We start from the raw sequence: 25,141 nt of genomic DNA, 5'->3' as shown, positions 1-25,141 counted from the left end.
GCCACAGGCAAACGCTTGGCAGATGGCTCCTACCTGTGTTCGCAGAGCAAACGCAAAGTCGTCTCCTTGAAATAAGAGACACTGCAGATTTGTGGTCGTATTGCAGCGGCTAAAGGGGGATGCCCAGAAAACACAGGGTATGGCAGGGCATTGTCCATCTGTATTTGTACCCCTAACTCAGTCCTACATGAGTTTCTAGCAGCTGGACAACACGGCCCAAAGCAAATCTTACAGAAAACTTGGCTGTCCATCAGGAATGTGTGCCACAACACCTGGTAATTATCTGGCCCCCGTGTAGCACAGGGTACAGACTGGCAAAGCAGCTGAGAAACACAAATGGCCTTCCCAGGTGCTCTGATAAAGCCTTGCAAGGAGATGGCAGGAGGGCAATTCAGCGGCATTTTGTCCACCTGCAGTAATGCAGTTTGGAAGCATGCAGCTGTCATATGCAGAGACATGCCCATAGTACTGCGAATGTGCTCAAGGACTTGTTTAATAAACCCGTGGAAGAGGGCACGTGGTGCCATGGAGGCTTTGTTTTCATAGGCAGTACAGGATAGCCATATGAGATCTGTTTTAAGCCTAGAAAGTTCACTGCCTCATTCCCAAAAGTGGGCAGCAGCCACAGCTCAACATGACTGAGAAAGGCCCACTGGAAGGTGATGGGGTTTACCTGGTGCCTGAAAAGATCTCATCTTTACTCTCAGAATAAAAACGTTGGCCTAACATCAGAAATGGAAAGATTCATATCCAACCCACACCCCTTCTACTCCTCCTTTTTTTTTTTTTTTTATAATTATTATTCTTTTTAACAGCTTTGGAAATTTCTTACATATGCAACCCCTTGACCCCCTTTGCCCCTTGCAGCTAATAATAGAGTTCCAGTATCCAATCACACATTCAGTATTCCAGGAAAATCTCTAGGAAAATGCACTCACTGGGCTGTGTTTTCCTTCCTTCTGCCTGCAGCCACCCCATTACAGAGCTGTTAGTCAGTCGCATCACTGCGGTGAGTATGCATGGGGGCAGATGGAGGTGGCACGGCTTGCCAAACCAATTGAGCCCTGCCTCCCGGATGGACCTTGGATTTAGGGTGTGGTCTTGTTGTCAGCCCTGTCTCTGTATCGTCTCCCACTGCTCCTGACTGGACTTCCTAAAACGGACCTGGATCATTACTTCACCTTGATTGGGACTGCATTATGGACCTCACTACCAGGTGCTGCAGGTCTGTGCCCTGGTCAGGGAGGACACTGCCTGCACTGGGGTCACCCCAGCTCCCAGCTCGTCCCCTCTTATGGGGCTGCTCAGAGGCTCTTTGGATGGATCCAGCCAATGCCTTCCTAAATGCAAAAAGAGCTGGTTACTGCTGCTCCTTCAGGAGCTGCTGAGACCGCTTTGCACATAATCAGAAAACACTCCCGTCGACCTCAGGCATGACAAAGGTGGGAAGCATTTGCAGGTTTGGGATGGGATCAGAGGCAGACGTTGCTGCCTTCCTGACCACATACCAGGTCCCTGCAGATAACCTTGTGGGCATCCTTCTCAGACTGAAGCATGCAAGCGCAGAGTTGGAGCAGTCCGAGCCCACTGCCCCAGCTCCTTCCTCTCCCATGAAATTTCAAAGAAATAACCCAGCTGCCACTCCAGCCCAGGGTAATGTGTATTGGCCATAGGAAGTTATATACATCCCCCCCATTTCACTGGAGAATTCATTAGGTGACCAGGGGAAACAAAAAGAGTGCAAGCAGCCCCCTCGCTGCCGGCCCTGCAGAAAGGATGCTGGTTTGACCCTAGATCGTGAACCAAGATGAAACTTGTCATTGACTCATGGGCCCCGCATTTCCTCTCCTATTGTCTGCAAGCCAATTTCAAAGTTGTTTTCACAGCCCTTCATGACGTCCCAGTGCAGCTGTGCTGAATTCCAATGTGAAAGCGAAGAAATAAAAGGGAGTTGGAATCAAAGCAAACATTAAAACCCTTCAGAAGAGATTTTGCTCTCCAGAGTTTCCATGGACAGAGAGGTGCAGGGCTGGCCCACTGTGGTGGGTCTGTGCTGATGCGTTCCCCACAGTGGTGATGCTGGGGACAGTGCAGCCAGGCTGAATCACCTCAGACAGGAATCGTGATAAATCCACTTAAACCTCACTGGAACACACCTGGCACCCTGCTTTTCACTTCATTTTGGTCATTACACAGGCAAATCTCCTACAGAAGCCAGGAAGGATCTGTCTGTCTGAGGTGTGAATAAACACAGGATTAAGACTTGACTTTTCAATTTTGCAGACCCATATTGAGTCCATTTCTGTGCCGCACTAAGTGCCTTTGCATGTCACTTGTTCACGCTTCGTTTCTGACTCATTCCAAACTAATTTTGTGAACTGGTGGGCAGTACATACCTTCACACTCAGCCCTTCCAGTTAACTGCGCAGCACTTTGTTCTAAAGTTTGGTTTATTTTTTTAAGCGACTGTGTTCTTGCTGTGCAGGATAAGGCCAAGGATGGGGCTGCATCAGTCTGAGAGCTCGAGTTTCAGCTTCAGGTCTTCACACTAAGTGCAAATAAATCCTGAACTACCCAAGTACTACCAGAGCCACTGCTAGAAGCTGCTGCCCTTAATCACAGCAAAACTCATCAGAAGACACATAACAGGCATCACCAGATAAGAGACACTTCCCTCACCCCTCTCTCAGCCTCCATTCACACAGATCAATGAGACTCTACCAGTCTTCCATCCCACCGTAGAACATGCCTCATAGCACTCTGCAGGGACAGGCCTTCATGTCCTCCTCTGAAACTGTCCCTCTGCCTCTGTGTTAATGGGATCTCTACCACATGTAGCTCCTATCCTCTTCTTTAACCATCAGCTTCCTGCACTGCCCAACCCCTCATGTTGTTTTTTGATGAGCTGAGGGAGCGAAGCTTGCCCTCTGGATCCTCCTGCAGGTCCATGTGTGATCTGGACATGCCCTTGCATGAATTGGCAAGCGCTGCTTTCTGCAGCGCAGCATCGCATTCCTGCAGAGCTGGTTTGAGAGTATTCAGGAGTCTTGCATCACATCAGGAGGCCCAGCCTCCAGAGCTGATGTCACCCTCCATACACAGTAGATTATTTTTTTTTCCTAATTTTTTTTCTCCCCATTTCTTCCTTCACAGATATCCCATATACTTTGCACCATGCAGGTAAGATAACCACAACCGACTTGTGGCCAGCACACCACCTCCAGCTGCACATGCCCACTTTCCTGTTCTCACTGAGGAGACAAAGCAGCTCTGTACCTTTGATCCGTGCCTACACAAAAGAAACTCTCTTTTTAGTGAAAGACCCAAACCTGTGTGCCAGCTGTGACATACAGCCTGGCTGCAGCAGCATGGCAATACACTACACCTCTGTTTGTACTTCCCTTTCTTCTCCTCACTGACCTTTCTCAGCAGCTGCCTCACCCTGAAGAAACATTTACTGCCTCACCTAGCTTTGTTACAAGAACCTGTTCTATAGGTTTTATGGCTTACATGGCCTTAAGTTACCAAGTAAAATAAACCCATCCCTGTGGCTTTTACTGTATAAAACACTTTCTAAGCCTTGTTGTATTTCTATTTCCTTCTAGTTTCTGCCCACTATCCCTTATATTCAAGTGCAATAACTCAGCACAGCTTTTCTTCTGTCTTGAGAGAAGACAAGGCTCCTGGGCACAAGGACAAGGGTCCTCACTGTGGGACTGAGAGCGGGCAGGCTGCTCTTCCCCTCCTGGCCTCTCTGATCATCCTGCCCACGTGTGCAGATTCTCCTGGCCTAAAGAGCTGAGCACCACCACGAAACAAGGAGAGCGCAAACACTTCTGTGGTTCGTGTGTACACAGGTCAGATTAAACACATACAAGTGTGAACACATCTTGAGGAGGGAGGACCTGAGCTGCAGGAGATGGCAATTACTCCATCCACAAAATGCCAGAACACTGAGAGCCAATTGAGACTAACATCTGCTGGACCTGAGCACCCCAGTGCAGGGTCTGGAGTCCGGATGGTCTTGGTCCTGCTGGACCACAACTTAGTGCTCAGCAGTGTGACCCCACAGCAATCACAGAAATCTGAATCTGGAAGAGGCCTGGATTTGACCCTTCCGATGGACTACAGCACTGGTAGAGCACCATGCATATGCCAAAGCAAGGGGAGCTTCTTTCTCTTTTTGGCATTTCCAGATGTAACCAGCAATTTTCAGCATGGGACCTAAAGGAACTTATGAGCACGGTTAGTAACTGTCATGCACCGTGGCAACGTGACTTTAATAAATGGAACTTTTGTCAAGACTTATTGGAAATAAGCAGCCCAGGACATGATGTTCAGCCCTGTACAGTATCGGCAGCGCTTGCATCATCACAAAGCTTCATCACCTCACCACCCACCCACCTACCTACTCAGGATTTGGCTCTTTCTGGACAGTTTTCTAAAATTTCTAAGCCTCAGTCTACACCAGACTCCAGAAATCATGAGCCATAACTGACTAAAATGAGGGGTAGGATTACTGAAATTTGCAGCCAAGGTTTAACAGATTATATTGAGCTGGCTTTTTGGCTGCCTGTGCCTTCACACCTAATTAATAGACTCTTATGGAAACCCTCCAGAGCTCTCACAGTCCTCACCTTGATTTTGGTTATTTGCAAATCCTTGGGCATGTAAGCAATCAGCTGGGAAGCAGTGACATGCAGTTAGCATTATGAATGGCTTTTCACAAAAATTGACTCAGCATCAGAAGAGTTGCTTGCTCTCTCTGCCCTGACACCATTGTGCATCTCCCTCTCACCTCCCTGCCCCACTGCTGCCCATAGTCCACGTTGCAATCATCCCATGAAAGATCCGAAATCCACACATTGAGGCAATGCCCACCCCAGCACTTTAACAGCAGGTTCTAAGCAAATCAAATGCACTTTCCCAGTCCTAAATCACCAGGCTTGATAAAGCATTTGTGCTTTACATAAACTAACTACAACACATTTCATATTCAGGATACATGCAGCAGCTCTGTGCCCTGCAAGTCTCTAACCTGTGTAGTTCATGGATGAGAGGTGATGATTGAAGACCATCCAGTTCATGTTGCAACAGATCAGCTACATTAGAGATCTTAAGTCAAACCTGTGGCAAGTAAAAATTTCTATCTCACGAGGAATCACACTATCCTGAAATGTTGGGTTTTTCCAGTTATGAAATTACCAAGCAAACATCCGGAATGTTCCTAAAACAAAACACGATTCAAAGGAGCTCCTGAGTAAAACTGAAGGATGAATTTCAGCTCTGGAATTCAGATATGCAGAGGACAAAAATTCACAAAATTCATTTCAGTATCAGTTGGCAGCTGCAAACATGTTGACTGCCCAACCAAGGAAGTGACCCTGCAGCCAGGCAGTACAGATCTACTGGCTGGGCCAGACCTCCTCTGCACAAAGGGACAGCAAATGGCCCCCATCTCTGGAAATCAAGCTGAGAAAACCAGAACCTGTCAGACCTGGGTGACGGCCAGCCCATGCCATGGTGCTCCTTGGAGGCACAGATTTCATGGCACAACGTTAGCCCAACAAGGCTGCTAAGGAGCTGGAAACAAAAGCTGGCAGGAAGCCATGAAGGCCAGACTCAAAACCTTCCTGACAGAGAGGATTTCGCTGTGAGAGCTGAGGAACTGACACATTTCCTTTCATGTTTTACTTTAGATGAAGCCACATTTCCAACAGAAATCTACCCCCCAGGTTCCGTTATTGATAGACCTTGGAGCCTGATCCTGCAAACACTTGGCTCACAATTTTCTGGAAGTGTAAAAAGCCACTGCATTGTGCTCCTCCAGTATTAGACCTTCTTTGATTTCCCATTCTCAGGGCTGACTCCAAAGACAGAGCTGCCTGTGGGTGACTCAGCAATGAACCATCTTTCTGACGTGCTCCCTGACACATCTGTCCCCCCATCTCACCACAAGGCACAGCAAAAATCATTGCCCAAGTCTTTCTGGAAAGCCGAGGGAATTAACCCTCTTCCCTAAGTGTAGGCTCAAACCCATTGCTTGCAGAGTCACAGCTAGAATTCGCTCGTGTCACGCGTGCCCTTGAAACATCAAAATGAACACAAAGGGAGAGCGCCTTGTAGTGTGAAGACATGAAACGAATGCAGCAGCATCTGTCGCTGCATCTGCACGGAGCAATATATGCTGGTTACTTACAGCATATTCAAACTGCAGGTTAAAATCCCGTTTGTTTGCTTGAAGGTGTCTCTCTTCCTCTGCAAAGAAGAAGAAACACATCAGACGTGTTTGAAGGTAGGCAGAATCAATACAGGCATGAAGGAAGCATCAGAAAAAGCAAGCAGAGCTGCTGAAAGGTAATGTCACTAGGAATCCGTTCTCTGTGCTGAATGTCCCATGTCAGGGAATTGAAGATGCTGGTGGCACTGATAAAGCAGTGGTTTAACAGGTTGTTCACCTTCTCTTGGGCAGGAATCACTGTTCAACTAGTGCTGATCAATATCCTTGCCCTGCTTCATCTCCTCCCCTTGAAGCCTCTGGAGCTGTTGCCATGAACCTACCATTAGCACCCTTCCCCCAGTACAAATGCACATCCTAGCATCATCCCACCACAGCTATCCTGAAATAAAAAAATACTGGAAGGGGTTTCAAGAGGTCACCAAATCTACCCTCTACCTCAAGAGATGGTTGTGGCTGTCACTTTTAATAGATGCACTGAAACGCTGAAGTGATGGCTATTGTTTTGACTGCCTCTTCCACGACTGCGGTGTCCTTCCCAGGGGGAAAGTTTTTTCCCACTAACGTAAAACTCATTATTTCAATTTAAACAAATTGTATCTTGTCCTGGGATGATCAAAGGTGCTCTTTCTGCTTCCCGTCATTTCCTTGTGCTACTTGCCAAGGACACAGAGCCCAGATGACTTCATTATGTAGTGCAGGCTGCTAAGCCTTGCTGTAGTTTACTTTTGGGAAGAAAAGGCAACTCATTTCTTTAGTCACTTCTTAACATGTTGATCTCTCAGAAGTGGCTTCATTCTTGATGCTCTCCAATAGGCTTCCCAGCTCGTTCACCTCATTCTGGAAGCACAGCACCCAAAAAGAGCCTTAGTTTGCAGCTGGGGCTTACCAAAGCTGACAGGAGTACAAGGAACAATCCAACTACCTTAGTGACAACAAATATTTAAATGGAAAATCTCCTAGAAGTAATTTAAAATAATATCCTTTTGCACCACCAGCACTTGGATGACAGTGTGCCAGAATAAAATCCATTTTGGCAGATCCTTTCTGGCAGAGCTGATGCATCATCAAGCAATACAAATCTTTCATTTGTCCTTATTGAACTGCATCCAATTTTTTTCAGACTATGTCTCCAGCTAGTCAATTCTAATCCTATCTTTTGGTGTGCTTGTAGCTCTTGCCAGGGTGGTGCCATATGCAGATTTACTAAGTGTGTGCTTTATTCTGCCAGACAAGATGGAAAATACAATACTGAATACCAGATCCAGGATACATCCATGATGACTCTCTCGAGTTTGATTACCAGTCATTGATAACTACTCTCAGTGTATTTTGTTCTGAAAAAAAAAAAATGTTTGGCACTCACTCTACAGTGATTTTATCTTGAGCATTTCTCTCCAGTTTACTTGTAAAAGCACTAAAGTGACAGCCAGGACACACAACAGCTATCTAAGGCTTTTTCACTAGCCCTCCGGCTACCACTAACACAGAATTAATTTGGGCTTGAGGTAGTTTTTCTGGACTGCTGGCTGTTAATTATCTCTTCCCCCACACATTTCTAGTTACTTTGAAGTGGTTTGTTTGACTCTTTCAACCTTTACCCAAGAAGTGAAGCCTATATATCTATAAATCACTCAGCTTTTCTTCTTCCCTTGTTTCAAGGTAGGTGCTATGCTTGCTCTTTTCCCAGTCTTATGAACTTTGCCTGTCAGTGCTCCAGAAACTCCCAAAGGCAGCATTGCTCCAGGCCAGTTTCTACCTTACTCCACTGACCCATTCCTTCTCTATTCCAGCCCCAAACCTCTCCCTTTCTCCTCTGTTGATGGCAACTAATGTGTGAGATGCCTAATAAAAGAATATATATATATATATCAGATTTCTTAGCGTGATTTGCTGAACTTTTTTACTGTATAGCAGACATAAACCTTCTTTGATCTTCCACCTACTAGAAGGGTTTCTGAAACACAGAGAAACCAATCTTTACAGAACAAATTGTATTGTCCTTTACATCCTCGCTAGCTCTTTCTCACTTTGAGCCTTTGCCACAGAGTTTGTGCTGGATAAAACCACCTGTTGTGCTCCTTCTAGAGGCAACCTGCTTCTGTCCGGGGTGATTGAAGAGCTTGTGAGTCCACTTCATTCACCCTTCCGAGCCTCTCTGAAACATGATAGCTTACACTCCTGACCTTAATATCAAATATTTAAGGAAATGACAGTTCTGTTTAATTTTCCCCCATCCCAGATTTCCTTCCCATGAGATATGAGTTACTAGTTCTTCATATTTACCAAAGACTCCATTCCCGAAGATCATTTAAACACGTTGCTCTTGTCACTTTTTCCCAAGCATCATGCTATCATTTTAGCATCATTCCCACTTACACCGTCTTCTGCCCTTACATGGCCAGCCAGCTCCTCACTGTTGAAAGGAATCAGTTCTGGAACAACCTCCTCTCTACCTCCAAAAAATTTTCCACCTCTGCACCAATATATCATGCCAGCTCACTCCCAGAGCAAGCCAAACATGTCGTGTTCCCCTCTGCTCCTTCCCAGCTCTGAGTCTGCATAATTGTAATTCCTCGTTTACCACCATGCCCTATCTTTCAGAAAATTAGATTAACTTCTCACAAGGACTGCCCTTCTTGGTGTGCTACATCTGTGTTCCTTACCCGTGCATATCATTACTCAGAGATCTGCGATTTGCTCATCTCTTTCTCCACACTGGATCTCAGAGCACATGAACATACATGGAAAACATCTCTTCCCCTGCCACCTCTGTTACCCTTCCAGAATAAGCTTTATTCTTTTCTATTAATATTCCAGCCTCATGAGTTCCAGCACGTGTCTATTATACCTATTAAATGATGTATTAATACGTCTAGTTCTTCCTGTTTATTCAGTCTTGCATTAACAAGTGCCTAAGCTATTCAGGGCATTGAACTGCTGCTATCCTTCCTCCTTTCCCTCCAGTAACCCTATAAATAACACTGCTTCCCTAATTTTTAAGCCCTTTTACAGATCACCAGTGTTTGTATCTGCCTATGGGCTGTTTTCATCAAGCCTTCTAATTACTAATTTAAGGCCTCTTTACTACTTTAGCAGGTAAATGTGCTTTTCCTTTTCTTCAGGAGCATCTAGCTATGTAAAACATTTTCAAAACATTTCCCATCTGCCCTGACTGGGTGATTCAGATCAACACAGAGGCTTCATTTGAGATCCTGAAAACGCTTAATCTTCAACTGCTTTCCTCAGACCCATTTCTCTGCTTTTACAACAGGAAAAACAATGTGCAGAGAGATCAGAGTAACTTGTCCAGAGTTCCAGAGGAAAGCAGAATTAGGACTCCAGTGGTCCATGCTGGCATGGCTTCACTTATTATATTATGTCCCCTTTCAGGAATTTTCTTGAGAGTAACTGCTGTTATCAACATAGATGACAGATAAAGGTCCTTGTTAAAACCAGGTCTGCCCAGCTGCTGCCCCAGACAGATCTACAGAAACCCATGATGGACAGAGGCACAAAGACATCCAGAACTGCTCCTCCGTGCTGGAGCCCTGTGGGTATTTACTCCCATCCCAGAACATAAGTGATGGCACGTGACAGCCTTGGGGTCCCCCAGAAGGTTCTGAGAGGCTCTTCTGTTCCCAATGACCACCTCTTTTTCGTAGGCAGGGCAGTCCCCTCCGTACAGCCAGGGAAGAGGCACTTGATGGATTTTGGGCACTCCCAGAAAGAAGCCTGGCTTCTCACCAAGTTGATTGATGCCCTCCCCAAGAGGAATGGCTTCTATGCCAGACAGCTGCCAACAGCTTAAGGATGGCAGAGAAATGCACAGCAGTGGGACTGGGAAACAACAGCACATGAAACTTGCTCAGGGCACTGCTCTCCTGGTAGGACAGTGCCTCAGGGCAGATTTTCTGGGACCAACCCATTTCTGAGGGCCTCGGATAGCCGTAAGCCTAGTTCAAGTGATTGGAAAGCCTCTGGCTGGCTATAGCACACCGACCTTGAATACCAGGACCCCACACTTTCTGGAGACCATGGCTCTCAGCAGCCACCAGCCCTCTCAGAGGCAGTGTCCCCAAAGGCTAAGATAGAAGGCCGGCTTCTAGCAGCAAGATATTTATCTTTCTTTCTGGATAACAGCCAACACCTTTGCTAAAGCAAGAACAAGTTGTAAAGGGTGCCTCGTCCAACAACACCAGCAAGCAGAACTTTCTCCCCTGTATCTGCCCTGAAGGAGAACCACCACTGACCACAGGCACAGGACAACACTGCCTCGGTGGTTTTATTTTGTGCCAACAGAGGGGCCCTGCTGCTATCTCCTAAACCACCCGTTTATCTTATTTTTCTGAAACTGTCTGGGCAGAAATGAAGTCTCTTGGATGATCACTGTAAATAAAAAGGTAGAGAAACTCTATAATTGCCCCAGCTATTCCTGGAAACTGCAGCTCAGAGTATTTTGGCTTTAGATGCAAGCATGCATGTCTTATCATGTGCTGTTAATTCAAGAAGCATTGAGGAAAAAGGGAGGGGAAAACTGAAAAGCTATCGGAAGAAAAGTTTTTCATTTCTTGAAACATTTTTTTTTTAAATCTTATCTCTAAGCAACTTGTATTAAACTTTCTGCTTCTGCAAAATGCAGTCACAAATCACTGGAAAGAAGGAATGGGATTTGTGCTCCAAGTTATCATTTCACTGCCACTGAAAACTATTTTAAATTATTCATCAGTGGAAACTCAGTATACATAAGTATGGCTTCGTGCCCAGTTCTTGGTCTAACCACTGAGCCCAAGTCACTGGGAAAGTGGCTGTTTTCTCAGGCAGACAGATTTAGGATCTAAACCACAGAATAACATCTGGATTTAATAACATTAAACACATGCCAAAAATCATCTATAAATGTAACTGGCCAGCCCACCAGCCTCCTCCATTTCAGCCTGTTGCACGGAAAAGTCCTGCAAAAGGTTAGATTCAAGATCTGGTCAGAGAGCCTGGAAATTTTCTGCTGGTTTATGCTAAGGAGCATGTGCCAAAAGCAATGCTTTAAACAGGCCATTGGAAAAGGTTTGTAGAGATCAGGTCTTGTGGCTCCGAGGAGCAGGAGGTTAAGATCTGCCTGGTTTTGCCAAGTCATATACAAACTAGGACCTGATATCTCATGCATGAAACAAACACAGCCCAGCTAGGGGAGTGCCAGGGTAACCGAGCCTGACAACAGAGCTGAAACAACACAAACTCTGTAAAAAAAAAATAAATAAAAAATCTCTGCTCCACCCTTTAAACAAGTGGCTTCAAAAGCATGAATACTGTGCTGGATCAGCTGCATAGACTGGCATCCTGGAGCTGGGCTCTTGTCCTCGGCTTGCCTTCCAGGGGGTTTTAGCAAAGCAGTTAACCTTACCAGTGCCAAGCTATAAAAGCTTTAGCACTGTTATGCTGTGCCCTAAGGCACACATCTGACCTTCCTGAGACGGTCCTTCAGGCAGCAGTAATTCAGGCCTCCCCACAACAGGGTATAAGCAGTCTTGGAATACCTCCACCAGCTGCAGCACATTTTTTATTTCAGGTCTCATGATGGCCTTTCTTCCACCATATCTCCTCTCCCCTACACTGTTGTGGGCTCTATTGTGGGGCACCTCATTTTTCCTGCTGTGATCCAGCTTTCAGTGTCACCTCTCAGCGATGGCACAAGTGCCACCTGGCATGCAGCACCCAGGAGATGACCTGTCTCTTACAGGCAGAGCGTCCCTAGCCCTTATTTCTGGTCTTTGCCAGACTGTTACGCCACGTGCACAATTAACTGAAACCTGCCATGTTGTGTTGACACCTCTGTCCTCCCCCTCAAAAAAAAGAAAAGTACAGTGGCCATTAAAAAACAGCTCCATGGGAGAGGGCAAATCATAACGTTAGTATTAAGCAACTAAAATTGCTGCTTCTGGAGAGGTTACTAGGCGAGCTATTAGCCAAATACTCCTTTCACCTTGAAGCAATAATTGCTCCTTTTTGAGAAGGGACGCACACAGGAAGGTTCCCAATTTGCAGACGCTGTACCAGGGCAGAGTTCCCACAGCTGGGTTAAAGACAGCAGGCTTATTTTGCACAGTATATATAATAAAATTTCAAATTCATAACACAGACGTGCCTCGCTGGGATCAGAGCTGCGCCGAGTGAGCTCTACACGAAAACAAAGCCAGCAATCTTTACTCAGCAAGCCCAGTGCTTTAATAGTGACCAGAGAGGACATGGGTGAAGGGAAGAGCGAGGTGATGGGTCTGAGCCTCACAGCCTACAATGTCTAACTCATTCAGCTGGCCTGGGACACAGGGAAAAACTGAACCCTCATTACCTGAAAGTCAACCTGATGCTCTGAGCTACCTGGTGGCACAAAACCAAAGCCCATCCCTGGCTGGAAATGCAGCCAGAGTCAGCCACGGCACAGCCAGCACGCGTGTGGCTGGAGGAGAGGTGAGAACCAGGTGGGACAGAAGTGGGAAAGGTGAGGATTACAGCCCAGCCCTGCCCAGAGCAGGCACAAGCCCAGCTGCATGGCAAACAAAGGTATTTTTTATTATTGACTCAAAGGAGGGGCTCTCAAGGACTCCGTGTTGTAAAAATGCATGTTTTTGAAGTGCAGATGTCCCTTCCCCTGCGGAGCCCCTGTGGCTGGAGATATATATGCTGGCAATCCCATGCATTTTCATCTCTGAAATGGGCTAGCTTGTACTGAGTGTGAGGGATTTAATTTAAAAAATCCTGCGGCAAGACCATTCAGATACACCACCATAAACGGATTTAGCCTATTCCCTCCTGCCTGCTCCTCCATTATTAAATGAAGATCTTCTTTATCGTATCTTTTTTTGCCTCAGAAGAACTAGAATCCTCCTTCCTCCTGAGGAAATTAAATGCAAGAAACACATTTCTGTGTTCATGGACTCTGTTTTTGTGCCTGGTACTGAGTTCAGCCTGCTGCCAGCACTAAGCAAACACTATACAGTTTTGCCAGCACAGGTAAAAGATTTCATATGCTCCTGGACCAGGTATTAATGCAAGATGAAATTTTTACTGGCATTGCTAACATGAGGCCCACTTAAGAGATGTGCTGAGATATTTCTATTTTCATATGGCAGATGCAAGGTCTGAAAGTAAAAATTTTGATGGTGAACTGGAATTATTTCCGCCTCAAGTCCAGTAAATGTTTAACATGATGCTAAAGTTCAATATTAGATCCTGGCCTTTTTTAGAAACAGTATTTGATATTGTCACCATAAGGAGAGAGAAAACAAGAAGAAAGGACTCCAAAAAGATGCCTCGGTTTGCCGAGCATGTACCACATTTGTGGCCAAACAGGACTTGTGGGACACAGGCCTGTAAGAGGTGCTGGATAACCTTACACCAGAAAGTTCTCCCTCTTGGGTTTTTCTGGGATGGGACAGAGGCTGCCTCGCCTCTCCCTTCCTCCATCTCCCATGATAATACCAGCTCTGTTTCACCCTTCCCTTCCTCCTCCCCTCAATGTCTCACCCACCTGCCTTGGCTCTGGGCAAGGGCTGGGGCTCACCAGCTCTCGGGAATGCCTTGCAACAGGTTATTTCTCAAGAAGCATCTGCATCATTTCACATTTGTTTTCAGCCTACTTCAGAAGGATAAATAACCATTTTAAAATATTTCTGCAGTGGGAATTCTGTCTTCTTCATTTTGAAAAGCTTTAATTTTGTATATATATATATATTTCTTAATTTGGTTTAGATTTTTTTTGTAATACTAGTTCAAAATAATTTGACCAATATCAGCATGCCAAATAAAGCAGATGAATTAGTCATCTATTTTTATTTTGAAAAAGTAGTCTACCAGTGACTGGCTGGCACATATTATATCTTTTACTAGAAAACAGTATCTCCTAGACCTGCTGGTAACACCACAGCTTGACACAATTGCACATGCTGTTAATAACAGCGACACACAGTTGATAGGAAGTGATGTAAATTCATAAAAATAAATACAGCTCTGAAATGAACTTTGGGAAGTTTTACAATTCACAGTTATTTTCCTAATGGGAAATTAAGTCAAAATAAATATATTTTCCATACTCAGTGCCTGCTCTGGTGAGGTGTTTCCTACTGGAGCTGAATGGGAGTCCCAAAGGCCAGCCAAGCTTCAGGTCCATGGAGCCAGTCTTGGGCTGCCTTCTCTGTAGGGAGCTTCTCGCCCCTGCTGAGCTCTGTCCAGAGCCTGGTGCTCAAAACCTGGTGAACCTGTGCTGAAGAGCAGGCTGTCCCCAGCAGCAAGAAGGAAAGCCCAGTGCAGCTTTCCAAAAGCCCTGTGTCGATTTATGCCCTTCCTCTTCCTCTCACTGTGCCCCTAGGCTGGGCTTATGGAGGCAAAGCTGCAGAAATGACTGCTCTTGCCTTCAAATTGAGAAGCACTGCATGGTGTGCACCACGAAAGGAATTTAGACCGTGTAACTTGCCTAGTTAAACTGGACTTCTCCTGAAAACACTCTCCTAATTTTGTTTGTACATGGAAACAGCCATGTCTTGCCAAGGAGAAGCAGCAGGATATCAGTGCTTCTCATGGGAGGAACCCTGAATTTCAGCAGATGACGCCTGAGGTAATCCATTCCGTCCTGTGAAAGTCACCGGAGACCTGCGCTAGGGGTGTAAGGTTGGTTGTCACCTGGTGTTAGTTTGGGGATGGAAAACAGGCCTCTCCGTGAGCAAATCTGTCCTGAGAGCCTCACCTGCTCTCAGGCAGCATGGTGCTAAGGACTCCTCCAAATTCAAAGTCTCCGAATACTAAACAGTTGCATTAAAATAGCACTTCAGCTCTGGCATTAACTACAATGAAATGTAGCCCCTTCATTTTTGAGGCTGCAAGGCAAAAGAATTAAAAAATACAAGGAAGGAAAGAGCTCTTTTAGTTCCCTGTTATGGAAGCTCCTCATTCCCTGATCTCCTCAGTCTCCCTTATCCTCCTCTGAACTTCTTCCAGTCTGAATTCATTGGTTTTGAACTGGTGATCTAAAGCACATAAAATGTGAATGTAAATGATCTTTCCCTATAAAGTATGTTCCTTTATATCTAGGAAGAAATAAGTCTCTTAGACACTTGGTTGAAGACGGACCGAACACTGCTCTGCTAAAACTCGGACACAAGGCCAAGAAAATCACAGATTTTTCCTAATATAGCAACATAATCTTTTTGATAATCAGAATTACCCCCAACCCCCACCCCCCCTGCAAGTGCAGATGCCCTGGGTGGACAGAGGCTCACAGACAAGCCTGTACTACCTCATCTCCAAAGCCAAGAAGGAGAAAGACCTCAAGTCTGGCAGAGACCTGGCAGAGAGCCCTCCCTGGGAGTAGTCACCACCTCCTCTTATAGGACTATCAGAGCAGCAAGTGGCTGGCCCTATCTTAACCCCAGGGCTCACAGACTGCCCTGTGCCAGGGAGGGGGAACAGCAGCACAGCTGCAAAAATAAACCCTTGGGAAAATGCTACTGAGTCTCCTGAGCTCAGAGAGGCTGGGGAAAAAAATATTTTTCATGTCAAAATATGAGTATGGCACTAATCTCTGCATTCATCTGATAGAAGGAGAAATGCCCTGGAAAGGCAAGATAAAAAGTTTCCCTCTTCACAGCATCTGCTGACATGGGTCCCTGACCAGAAATCACACCCTCATCCCAGGGATGGAGTGATAAATCACAAGATTTGATTCAGTTACCCCTGCTGCAAAGCCCCGGTGCTGACGGAGATGCATGTTTGGGGGCTGCAGGGACCTGGCCCACTGCAAGAATGCATGAGTAGCCCTCCTTTGGGCCTTCTTCCTAGCACACATCTCTAGACAGTTTTCTGCTGGAAAGCTTGGTGAGGACCGTGCTGTGCAGGGCAGCTGCTCCCTGTCTCCACACCCCTTTGGTTCAGGGTCTGTCTTGGGGTCGCCAAGTGGAGCTCACAGGGAGGGAGTTGCACAGGCTCTGGTTTCTATTCCAGGGTTGGTGTTCCCCCTGTGGCTCCAGGGCTGCTCTCAGCCTGCATCTCTGTGCTTTGCCCTTCTTCCTACCCCTTATTAAAGGGAATACCTGGGCCATTGCAATTAACACATTTCATCATCAAAAGACTGCATCAGACCACCACATAACTTTCTTCTAGCTTATTTTATAAACTGCTTGGGATGCATTTTATAAACTGCTTGCTACGCATTGTTCCTCCGCACTCTCTGCTGGAGATCCACCTAGAAAGGACACCAAAAGCCAGACCATCAGAGCATACAAAATTTTCAGCTTGTTCTGTTTCAGATGTCCTCCTGTTCACTGGCACAAGGTCTGCAGCACTTCCCCAAGGCAGTATGAAATGCAGGAAAAGCAAACAAAGTGTGTCTTCCTCTGCCTGCTCCGTAGGTGTAGGACATGCTCCCAAGCATGCTAACAAGGGCTTGCGCTTGTTTTGAATTTACATTCCTTATGTTTCCACCGGTGGCAATGGTATTACCAGACCTCACTTACCTTTCAATTTCTTCTTTCCAAATTTTAATCCAAATAGAGACATCCCCAAGCTTTATTTTAGTCCAACTCCATGGAATTTCTGAAAGACAAAAGAGAAGGCAGTTCACAATGTGGATTTCTAGCCCTGCAGCACAACACAATGCAACTCATACACGTAATTCTGGTGTGTTTTAAATTATAAACCATCTCAGGTCTGCAAGTTGCATTGAATCAGTGTGCTACCTTACCTTGGGCATTTTGATCTGTTCATCTCCTGACATGGCACAGAGAAAGGGCCAGGGATGGAGAGTCTAAAAGGAACATTCCTGCTACTTCAGCCCTATATGAAAAGGAGAAATACCCCCACTGGGCTTGCACCTTCGGTGCAGAGGAACTGGGTGGCTACCCAGCAAGACCAGCCTCCCTGAGGAGGAGGAAGCAGTGGGAAGCACTGGTTTCCTGTACATCTGCTGGTGCTCAACGTGTGCTGGCTCACGCTGCTGTCTGTGGCTGGTCACCCTCGTGTTTGGGGTGGACCGGGCTGTATGGCTCTGAACAAAACTTCTCCCCTGCTCGCTGCAAGCTTCCTGGCCCCTAAAACAGGCACCAGGAATGCTTTAAGGCACATGCAGAGGAATTGAGCCTTCAAAAGTTACATCAAAGTCTGTTGGTAATGAAACTGTTGGTGTTCCAAGTATCAGACTGTTTGAAGGAGTTTAATGGTTATGTTGGTGTTAACAACATGAAAGACCCATGAGCATGGGAAAAGCCAGCACTGCTCAGCATGACTGAATCAACATGAATGCTGTATCTTTGCTCAACAGCACAGTGGGGCCACAGTGAGACATCTGAGGGAATCATGATTTATCTGAAGCAAGTTTTCTAGATGACAGAATGATTTTTTTCCACTTTGACACTGCTCATGTTTCATGAAGAAAAAATTAAAGTTCTGGATAAAGAACACCAAAAAAAAAAAAGAGTTCCCAAGGACTTGCAAACACGTCACGCCAACAGAGACAAAACACACCAACTACTCCTGTCTAATTTTAAAGTAGCACTTATTTAAAATCCTATCCTATCTGTGCCAGAGCAAGGAGACAAGTATAACAGATAACATGCCATATTTTGGAAACACACAGTTGTGAATGCAGCCTATGCCACTGCCTAAATGCACTCCTGATACATCATTGGACTGTGATAGGAAGGATGTTAAGGAAAACCCTACAGTCATTGCACCTGCTGCTCTGAGCAGATATTCCAGCCTTTGATTTCTGTGTGGATAAAACCATTCCATGATTCTATGAAGGGGGCTTTGGGCAACCTGATCTAGTGGGAGGTGTCCCTGCCCTGGTCAGGGAGGGGTGCAACTGGGTGATCTTGAAGTTCCCTTGCTACCCCACAAACTGGGGCTTCCTAGAGCACCGTGAGCTGCAGAGCTGATAGTCAATGGCCGTCTCATGAGGCTGCAAAGGGTTGTCTGGCTGTGAGTATTTCACAGAATCACAGAATCATCTAGGTTGGAAGAGACCTCCAAGATCACCAAGTCCAACCTCTGACCTAACACTAACAAGTCCTCCACTAAACCGTATCACTGAGCTCTACATCTAAACATCTTTTAAAGACCTCCAGGGATGGCGACTCAACCACTTCCCTGGGCAGTCCATTCCAATGCCTAACAACCCTTTCAGTAAAGAAGTTCTTCCTAATATCCAACCTAAACCTCCCCTGGTGCAACTTTAGCCCATTCCCCCTCGTCCTGTCACCAGGCACGTGGGAGAATAGACCAACCCCCACCTCTGCAGGTACAGCGCTGAACTCTGACTTCGCTGTATCTGTCATGCCAAGCATGACAGAATGACTATCCGCAAGTACCAAACCTCCCCCACTTGTGTGCTCAATTGACAAGGGATATAATTTCATCAGAGGGGAAAAAAAAAAAAAAAAAAGGATGTTTATATACCTGGGGAGCAGAGAAGAGAAAGAGGCTATCGGCCCTCTTGCAGCAGAAATAGCATGAAACAGCTAATGGAGTTCAGATCTGCATCCCATAAACAAACACCTGAAGCTTCCTTCAGCTCTGACACATGGGTTTTGTTAATTACTGTGATTTTTAAGTCACCAGTTTCAGGCATGACCTCAGTGTGACAACAAGACTGCAACAACACATTAATTTGTCCCGGAGAGCATCTTTAATTCCTTCAGTTTCTCGGTGCATTTGATTAGGATTACATTCATTGAACATCTTTGCTCAGCAGGAAATTTAAGTTACCATCATGGACAGATTGATACAGCACAAATATCCCTACAGGCTCACCATTCCCACGAAATTTTGTCTTTTAGGGCCAACACAGTGGTAATTTTGCTCTATCCATCTGTACCAATTACATTTCCCTTGTGTTGTTTCCATCACACAGATTTATTACAACTGCTTGTTTAGCTAAAGCCCAGGAGTTATGAACTCAAGCTGACCTGATCCTCTGGGCAAAACTCAGTTCCTGGCTTGCCCTAATCACAATGCCTCTTGAGAATGTGTCAGTATACAATGGGCACACACGCAACGCCACTGAGGGCACGACACACCCCTATTGTGCGAAGGTGCACCCTTTATTTTCATTCTATTACAAATAATCTTACTTTGCTTCTTTGTTACTGACTCACACATCTAATCCCCATGCTCCTTCAGGTAGCAAACCACACACTGGTTGTAGTGTGCCTGTCTGCTAACAGCCTGCTTTGTGCCGGCACTCCTCAACACTTGCAGGTGCCTGTTGGCAGTCCCAGAGGTCACTGGCCTTCTGCTGCAAGCATGAAAACAAACCTAAGCAAATGCCCGTGGTGTTATCCCTTGTGGTAGTGCTCCAGGTCCTGCTCCTGGTGGTGTTAGTTGTCACTACTTGTGCAGCAAAATGGATTATCTCGCCTGACCCTAGCTCTGCGTATCTTTTAGTCCCAGGTCTTTTTCTTGGGGCTCCCAATCCAACCTGCAAGCTCCAAGAACTTCCCACCTGTATCTATCAACAATCTCCCCCAGGCTATAAATATATATATATATATATATATATATATATATATTTTGCCAGGTTCTAATTGTAATCGTAATTCACATCCCTGTTCACTTTTCTTTATGTTTTTTTTTTTTTTTTTTTTTTTTTCAAATTTGACATTCAGTTTCCCTTTCAAAATTGTAACAATGGCTCTTCAGACTCTTACCGCTTATGTGAATTGCTTTGTTTTAATTTCCCTTCTTGCTTTCTGGAAAAATGATGTCTCTCTTATGTTTCATTTTTATGTGGCACAAAGTACTTCTCAAATTTTGGTGAGGCACTTTCGCAGCCTCCTATTCCTGAGTTAACCAAAAACCTATAAAGCATATGATAACCTTCTTTAGTCAGAAGAAAGACAATTTTCTGCTCGCCTTCATTTTGCCTGGCACCAGCTGTTTTCAGATGCAAAGTGAAATACTCCTTAAATCTCCTCAAGTTTTCTTCCACTGGCTGTGTCAGCCCTGGCTGGCTTTTTTGCTGCTCCATTTTCTGTTTGATTATTTTCTTTCACTTCTGTTTACTCCAGGCACCCCATGCTCAGTGATGAACTGCGGCCCACATTATTTGAGAGAGATCTTTATTAATCATGCAGTTCCAGCTCCTCTGGCTAGCAGGACATGTGTTACTCCCCTGTGTTTATAGCAAACTATAGAAAGCCTAGAACTTCTAACAGAAATAGAAATAGGCTTCATTATAGAAAGCCTAGAACCTCTAAGCCTATAGCAAAAAATAAATAAAAAAATAAAAATTAAAAAATAAAAGGACATTTAAAACTCCGATTCCCATTTCCTGATTTATAGAGATTCATAAGCTACAAGTAAATTACCCCTTCTCGCTACGGAAGGCTTTTGTACCTGCAGTGCTCTGCAAACCAACTAGCTATGGCTTACACTTCTGCAAAGACAATCCACCTGCTTTTTGGCTGCTGACAGCTCAGCTGCAGGGCTCTGAACACTTTAACATCCACGGTGAGAGAAGCTACTTGGATGGGGCTTGAGCAGGGAGGGGATGCTCTCTTGCAAACCAAGCTCAGCCTATTTTACGCCCGGGATACGAGAGCCAGAATCCAGACTTGGCTCACAAATGTAGCTGCAGTGCTCCTCCCAAGAGGAGCTCCTCATACGAGGCAGGTGGACATGTGGGATTTGCAGGGACCACAACCTTATCCTAAACCATGGATCTCTGAAGGGGATTTACCAGCCGAGCAAAGGCAGTGCATGCAGTCTGGGAGTGGAAGGAGGCACCTCCTGCATCCAGAGCAAGGAGTGGAAAAATAAGGAAAGACATGGCACAACTGTGATGAATGGAGAACAGATGTTCCAGATGGAAAATATGGCTGGTTTATTGGCTTCATTTCTCCGGGTGTGGCTACACAATACATCAGATTCAATGATAAATATGAACTATGAAATACATGGTGCTTGTGTTCGCAGCACCTTGCTTCCAGAGTCTGTGAAATGATCCACGCTAAATACAATCATTTTTGGAAGGGTTATTTTAATCCAGATCAGGGGGTGTGGTTGAGTACAGGCTGAAATTCCTGCCCAAGCAGTGGCTTTAGCAGATCTGAGGGGGCAATAAATTGTCCACTAATATTAGAATGTACCCAGAGTCCAGGGAAGGTAGGCAGGAGAACAAGATTTTTCCTATCAGTTTTGCCACCATGCATAGTGTGGTATGTATACAATCTAAATAACTGAAATAGCCCCATCCAGGTAAAAATTTAGAATGCATGCCATGCCTTCACTCACCAATTTTCCATGTCAGGTCAGGTTTTGCACTTGGGCATGGTTTGTAAGTTTTTGTTTTTGTTGTTTGTTTTTATCTGTATTTAGCTGATCTAACAACCACAAATATCCACAGTTCTTAATTTTTTTTTCCTTATGCTAAAGTATTGACTATCACACAAAAAATCCAATAGCTCAGTATATGAGAGGGTACATCCCAAGCACAGGGCTTTGTGACAGGCAGGGTTCAAGACCACCCATGCTGCCAAGTGCTCTTGGTGGAGCAGTGCTGTTAAACGCCACAAGATGAACCAAATCCAAGTCCCCAGGTTTTGAATACACATCACTGTAAACTGGATTTGGAGGCATAACTGGGAAAATACAAAAGGTTTAAAATACATTAGGTCCCCAAGCTCCCGTTTTTTTTTTTTTTCCATGCCCGAGTTGTGCACCTGCTAAGGGTATGCACAGCATCAGGCAGTAAACCAGGAGGTCACCTTCGCTGCCGGGTATCACAGAGAGGGACACAGGGTTGGTGCAACGCTTGCTAATGCTCTGGCAAGAGCAACGCAGAGGCCTGGCACGCTTGGCATGGACCGGCCTCGTAATGTGCCACGTAAAGCCATGTTTGTAAAGGGCCTCCTTTAAAGGCTTGCTGTGTTAACCCTTTCAGCCAAATTGCTCAAATTTTGGTTCCAAAGAATTCCAAATAGCGTTCACTTTCCCGTTTCTAAAGGGAACATTAAATTTCAGCTTTTAGAAATAATCAGCACTAATCCTCTTTAACATCAATGCACATTAGCATTTATATTTCTATACCTCTCCTTACATCCCCTCGTGTTTGACCATCACAAAAACAAAACAGGGAGTACCCTGTCTCATACTGCTCCTGGCTCTGCCGGTGGGAAACGCCGAGGGCGAGTTGCAGAGCGGGCAACTGAAATGTTTGTTTTTAATCCCAGAATAGCGCTCTTTTGGGGCTGAAATGGGACTGGCCTGAATTCAACCATGAATAAGTTTAAGAAACTAAAAATGGTCACTCTTGCCCCCAGGGTTCACAACAGAAACAGTGGCTTGGGTTTAAATTTACTCACTTACTGCAAGGACTTTGAAAGGACCCCTGAAAACTCCTCGGCTCATTAAATACCTGAAGGGGTGTCTGGGATGAGGTGAGCTAGCTATATTTGGGTTCTGTTCCCAGCCATACATACAGAAACCCACAAAACTGTGCACAGACCAAAGTGCTGCTACCCCCTCTGCTCAAATGAACCAACGCAATTAGCTGTAATTGCCAGGAAGCAGGCTCGGTCTGTTATCTGCCACGTCTTAAAGCAACGATCCAATATCCTCCATCTGTCTTCATTAAAACACTCCTTACACTGACACCCGAGCAGCCAAAACCTGCTTTCTGGTCCTCTGGGTGCAGCGCTCGGGTTACGGTGGGCAGCCGAGCGGACGGCTGGGGGCAGAGGCAGCCCCTCTCCCCCCACAGCCACCCGAACAAAGCAGCTTCCCCGCACAGCCGCTGCCGCACTGCTCTACTCGCTCCACCCAGAAGTTGATCATCTGGGTGAAAAACCTCAGCCCAAAGCACTCCGATTAAGCTTTGCGAAGCTCCCCGGGTGGCAAAAACGCAAGCTTTCTGCCCTGAAAGCTGACAGAGGGAACAGGCGAAATGAAGGGAAGTGCTCGACCTTACCCTTGAAGGCTTGCAAAAGTCACACCAACAAAGTTGCTGCCCTCCATAGCACTTGCACACGCTCCTCTGGTCTCATTCACATGCAGCTCTGTCCCCTCCCGGGATCAGCAGCTCGGCTCATAGTCACGGTGAGGACGTTCATCTAAGCAAGCAAAAGCGTCCTGACGCTGCCAGGCATTGCTGGCTCACCTCCTGCCCCACACAACCTGGAGCAGATCCTCTCTGCCATGCAAAGTCCCGGTAACTAAAACTTACTCCAAGTTCCCTACTTCTTACTTCAGTCACTGGGCTTGGCGCCTTGCCAAATCCTTCCTTTTTTTTTTTTTTTTTTTTTTTAAATTCTGTTTCCTGTAGATAGCCAGAGTGTAGCGGCTCCCTTAAAAATAAAATGCCCAGCACAACATGCTGTGAAAGACCACAGCAGAAGTGCGGAGCACAGAGGGATGGGGCACCCTGTGTGACACCAGAGATGACCGCTGATCTCCTCACCTACCTCCTGTCAGCGCAGAAACCTTCAAACCACGAGGGTAAAAGGGTCCAGCATATCAAATTGCCTTAAAAAAGGATGAGGTTGGTAAGGGATCCATCTCCCAGCAGCAGCCCCTCTCTGTAACACTGAAGCCAGTCAGGGTTCCTTACACCCAGAGAAACCGTCCTACAAGCCGATCCCAAGGCTCCACCTCGTCCACTTTCCAACAGCTGTGAGCAGCAAAAACTCTGCAGGGAGAAAACCTCATAAAGCACGATTGCATAACTCAACCACAGGGCTTCCTCCAGCCCGTCGGAGGATCGCCTTGGCGCCGAAACATCAGGGTTTGCTCATCCCTGGCAGTGTGACCTCCCCGTGTCTGCTGGGACACGTGCATGGCCTCGTCACTGTCTGGGGACCCTCCTCGCCCTCAGCAGCCTCCCGACCTTCCTGCTTGTTCCCCTCTCACCATGAAAAACATCAATGTTTTTCCCCCAGTTATAGGGCCCCTCACAAGAGAGTGCCCCCCTAGATGCCAAGAGCAACCAGGTTCACTGCAAAGACCAAAACCAGGCCAACAGCAACGTTAATCAGTCTTCCTGCTTCCCTACAACTGTGGACTGTAATTATTCTGCGATCACCCTAAGATATATCAACAGTAGTGTCTGCCAGAAACATGCCAGTTCACTGCAGACAGCAAGAGAAAGTTTAACTTAAAAGATTTCTACATGTCTCTCTCTCTCAATTTCTTCCTTCATCTAATGTGTTTTCCCACTGGATTTATGTAAATACTGCTAGAATTAATTTCAAGCCTACCCACAAATACTTGAATACATTGATCAGCCAATTAATTATAATAACGTGATAGTCAAAGGTTTGACAAAAAGTATTTTCTGGAAGGTGAAATTTTCTGAAGTCCTGCCATGAAGAAAAGCATTGGAAGGCCCGGGATGCTGCACCAGCAGTACTCCAGTGGTCACAGAAGGATGAGCGCAGAGTGGCAATGAACAGAATTAGCAATTTCTGAAGGAATAGCAAGAGCCTGTACCCCTCTGCACTGGGGGGTTATCCTATCTCCTCTGGCATTGACTCCAGGGTTATTCTTCCAAGTTACACCTATTTCAGACGATGTTCATTTAATGAAATTCCTAATTCCAACAAAAAGGATCTACACAAACAGCCAATGTGGGATGTGGTGTACAGGACTGATCTCCTCCAGACTCAGGACATTTTCAGATGATTTTGAATTGAAAATCATCCAACTCAAAAAGGAATTTCCCTTACACTAGCCATTTCTCATGTTCTCACCACCCACAACCCATTTCAACAGCAACAGACACAAGCATCACGTTTTTTCCTGCAATGAAAAGAACAAGGATATAGATTAATTTGGCTCTCCTATATATTTGGAGAACCCCTTGTTCTTGCTTCATTCTGTAGTTTTCTTCCTGCTTAGATTCAGAACTTATTTATTTGCTGCTCT

The 25,141-nt window shown here is 45.7% G+C and overlaps 1 protein-coding gene across 3 annotated transcripts in view; it reads right to left on the bottom strand.

Annotated features, from left to right (window-relative positions):
• LOC121061435 (phospholipid-transporting ATPase ID-like) overlaps nt 1-24,019 on the bottom strand; it is a 69,915-nt gene extending 45,896 nt beyond the window's left edge. Inside the window, exons 1-3 of one of the 3 annotated variants that reach the window (XM_040540274.1) lie at nt 23,683-24,019; nt 16,741-16,819; nt 6,200-6,258 (exon numbers count right to left, since the gene is read on the bottom strand). In XM_040540274.1, coding sequence (XP_040396208.1) covers nt 6,200-6,258; nt 16,741-16,783 — 102 coding nt within the window. In that variant the 5' untranslated portion in view covers nt 16,784-16,819; nt 23,683-24,019. Of the gene's footprint in view, nt 1-6,199; nt 6,259-16,740; nt 16,820-16,967; nt 17,065-23,189 lie in introns of those variants that run through there. The other 2 variants (XM_040540273.1, XM_040540275.1) reach the window with 2 other exon arrangements.
• Nucleotides 24,020-25,141: the final 1,122 nt, after the last annotated feature.

Source organism: Cygnus olor, chromosome Z (assembly GCF_009769625.2).
Source record: "Cygnus olor isolate bCygOlo1 chromosome Z, bCygOlo1.pri.v2, whole genome shotgun sequence".
Classification (NCBI taxonomy): domain Eukaryota; kingdom Metazoa; phylum Chordata; class Aves; order Anseriformes; family Anatidae; genus Cygnus; species Cygnus olor.
Note: the sequence above shows the minus strand (reverse complement) of the source record. Positions and strands in the feature narration are given on the sequence as shown.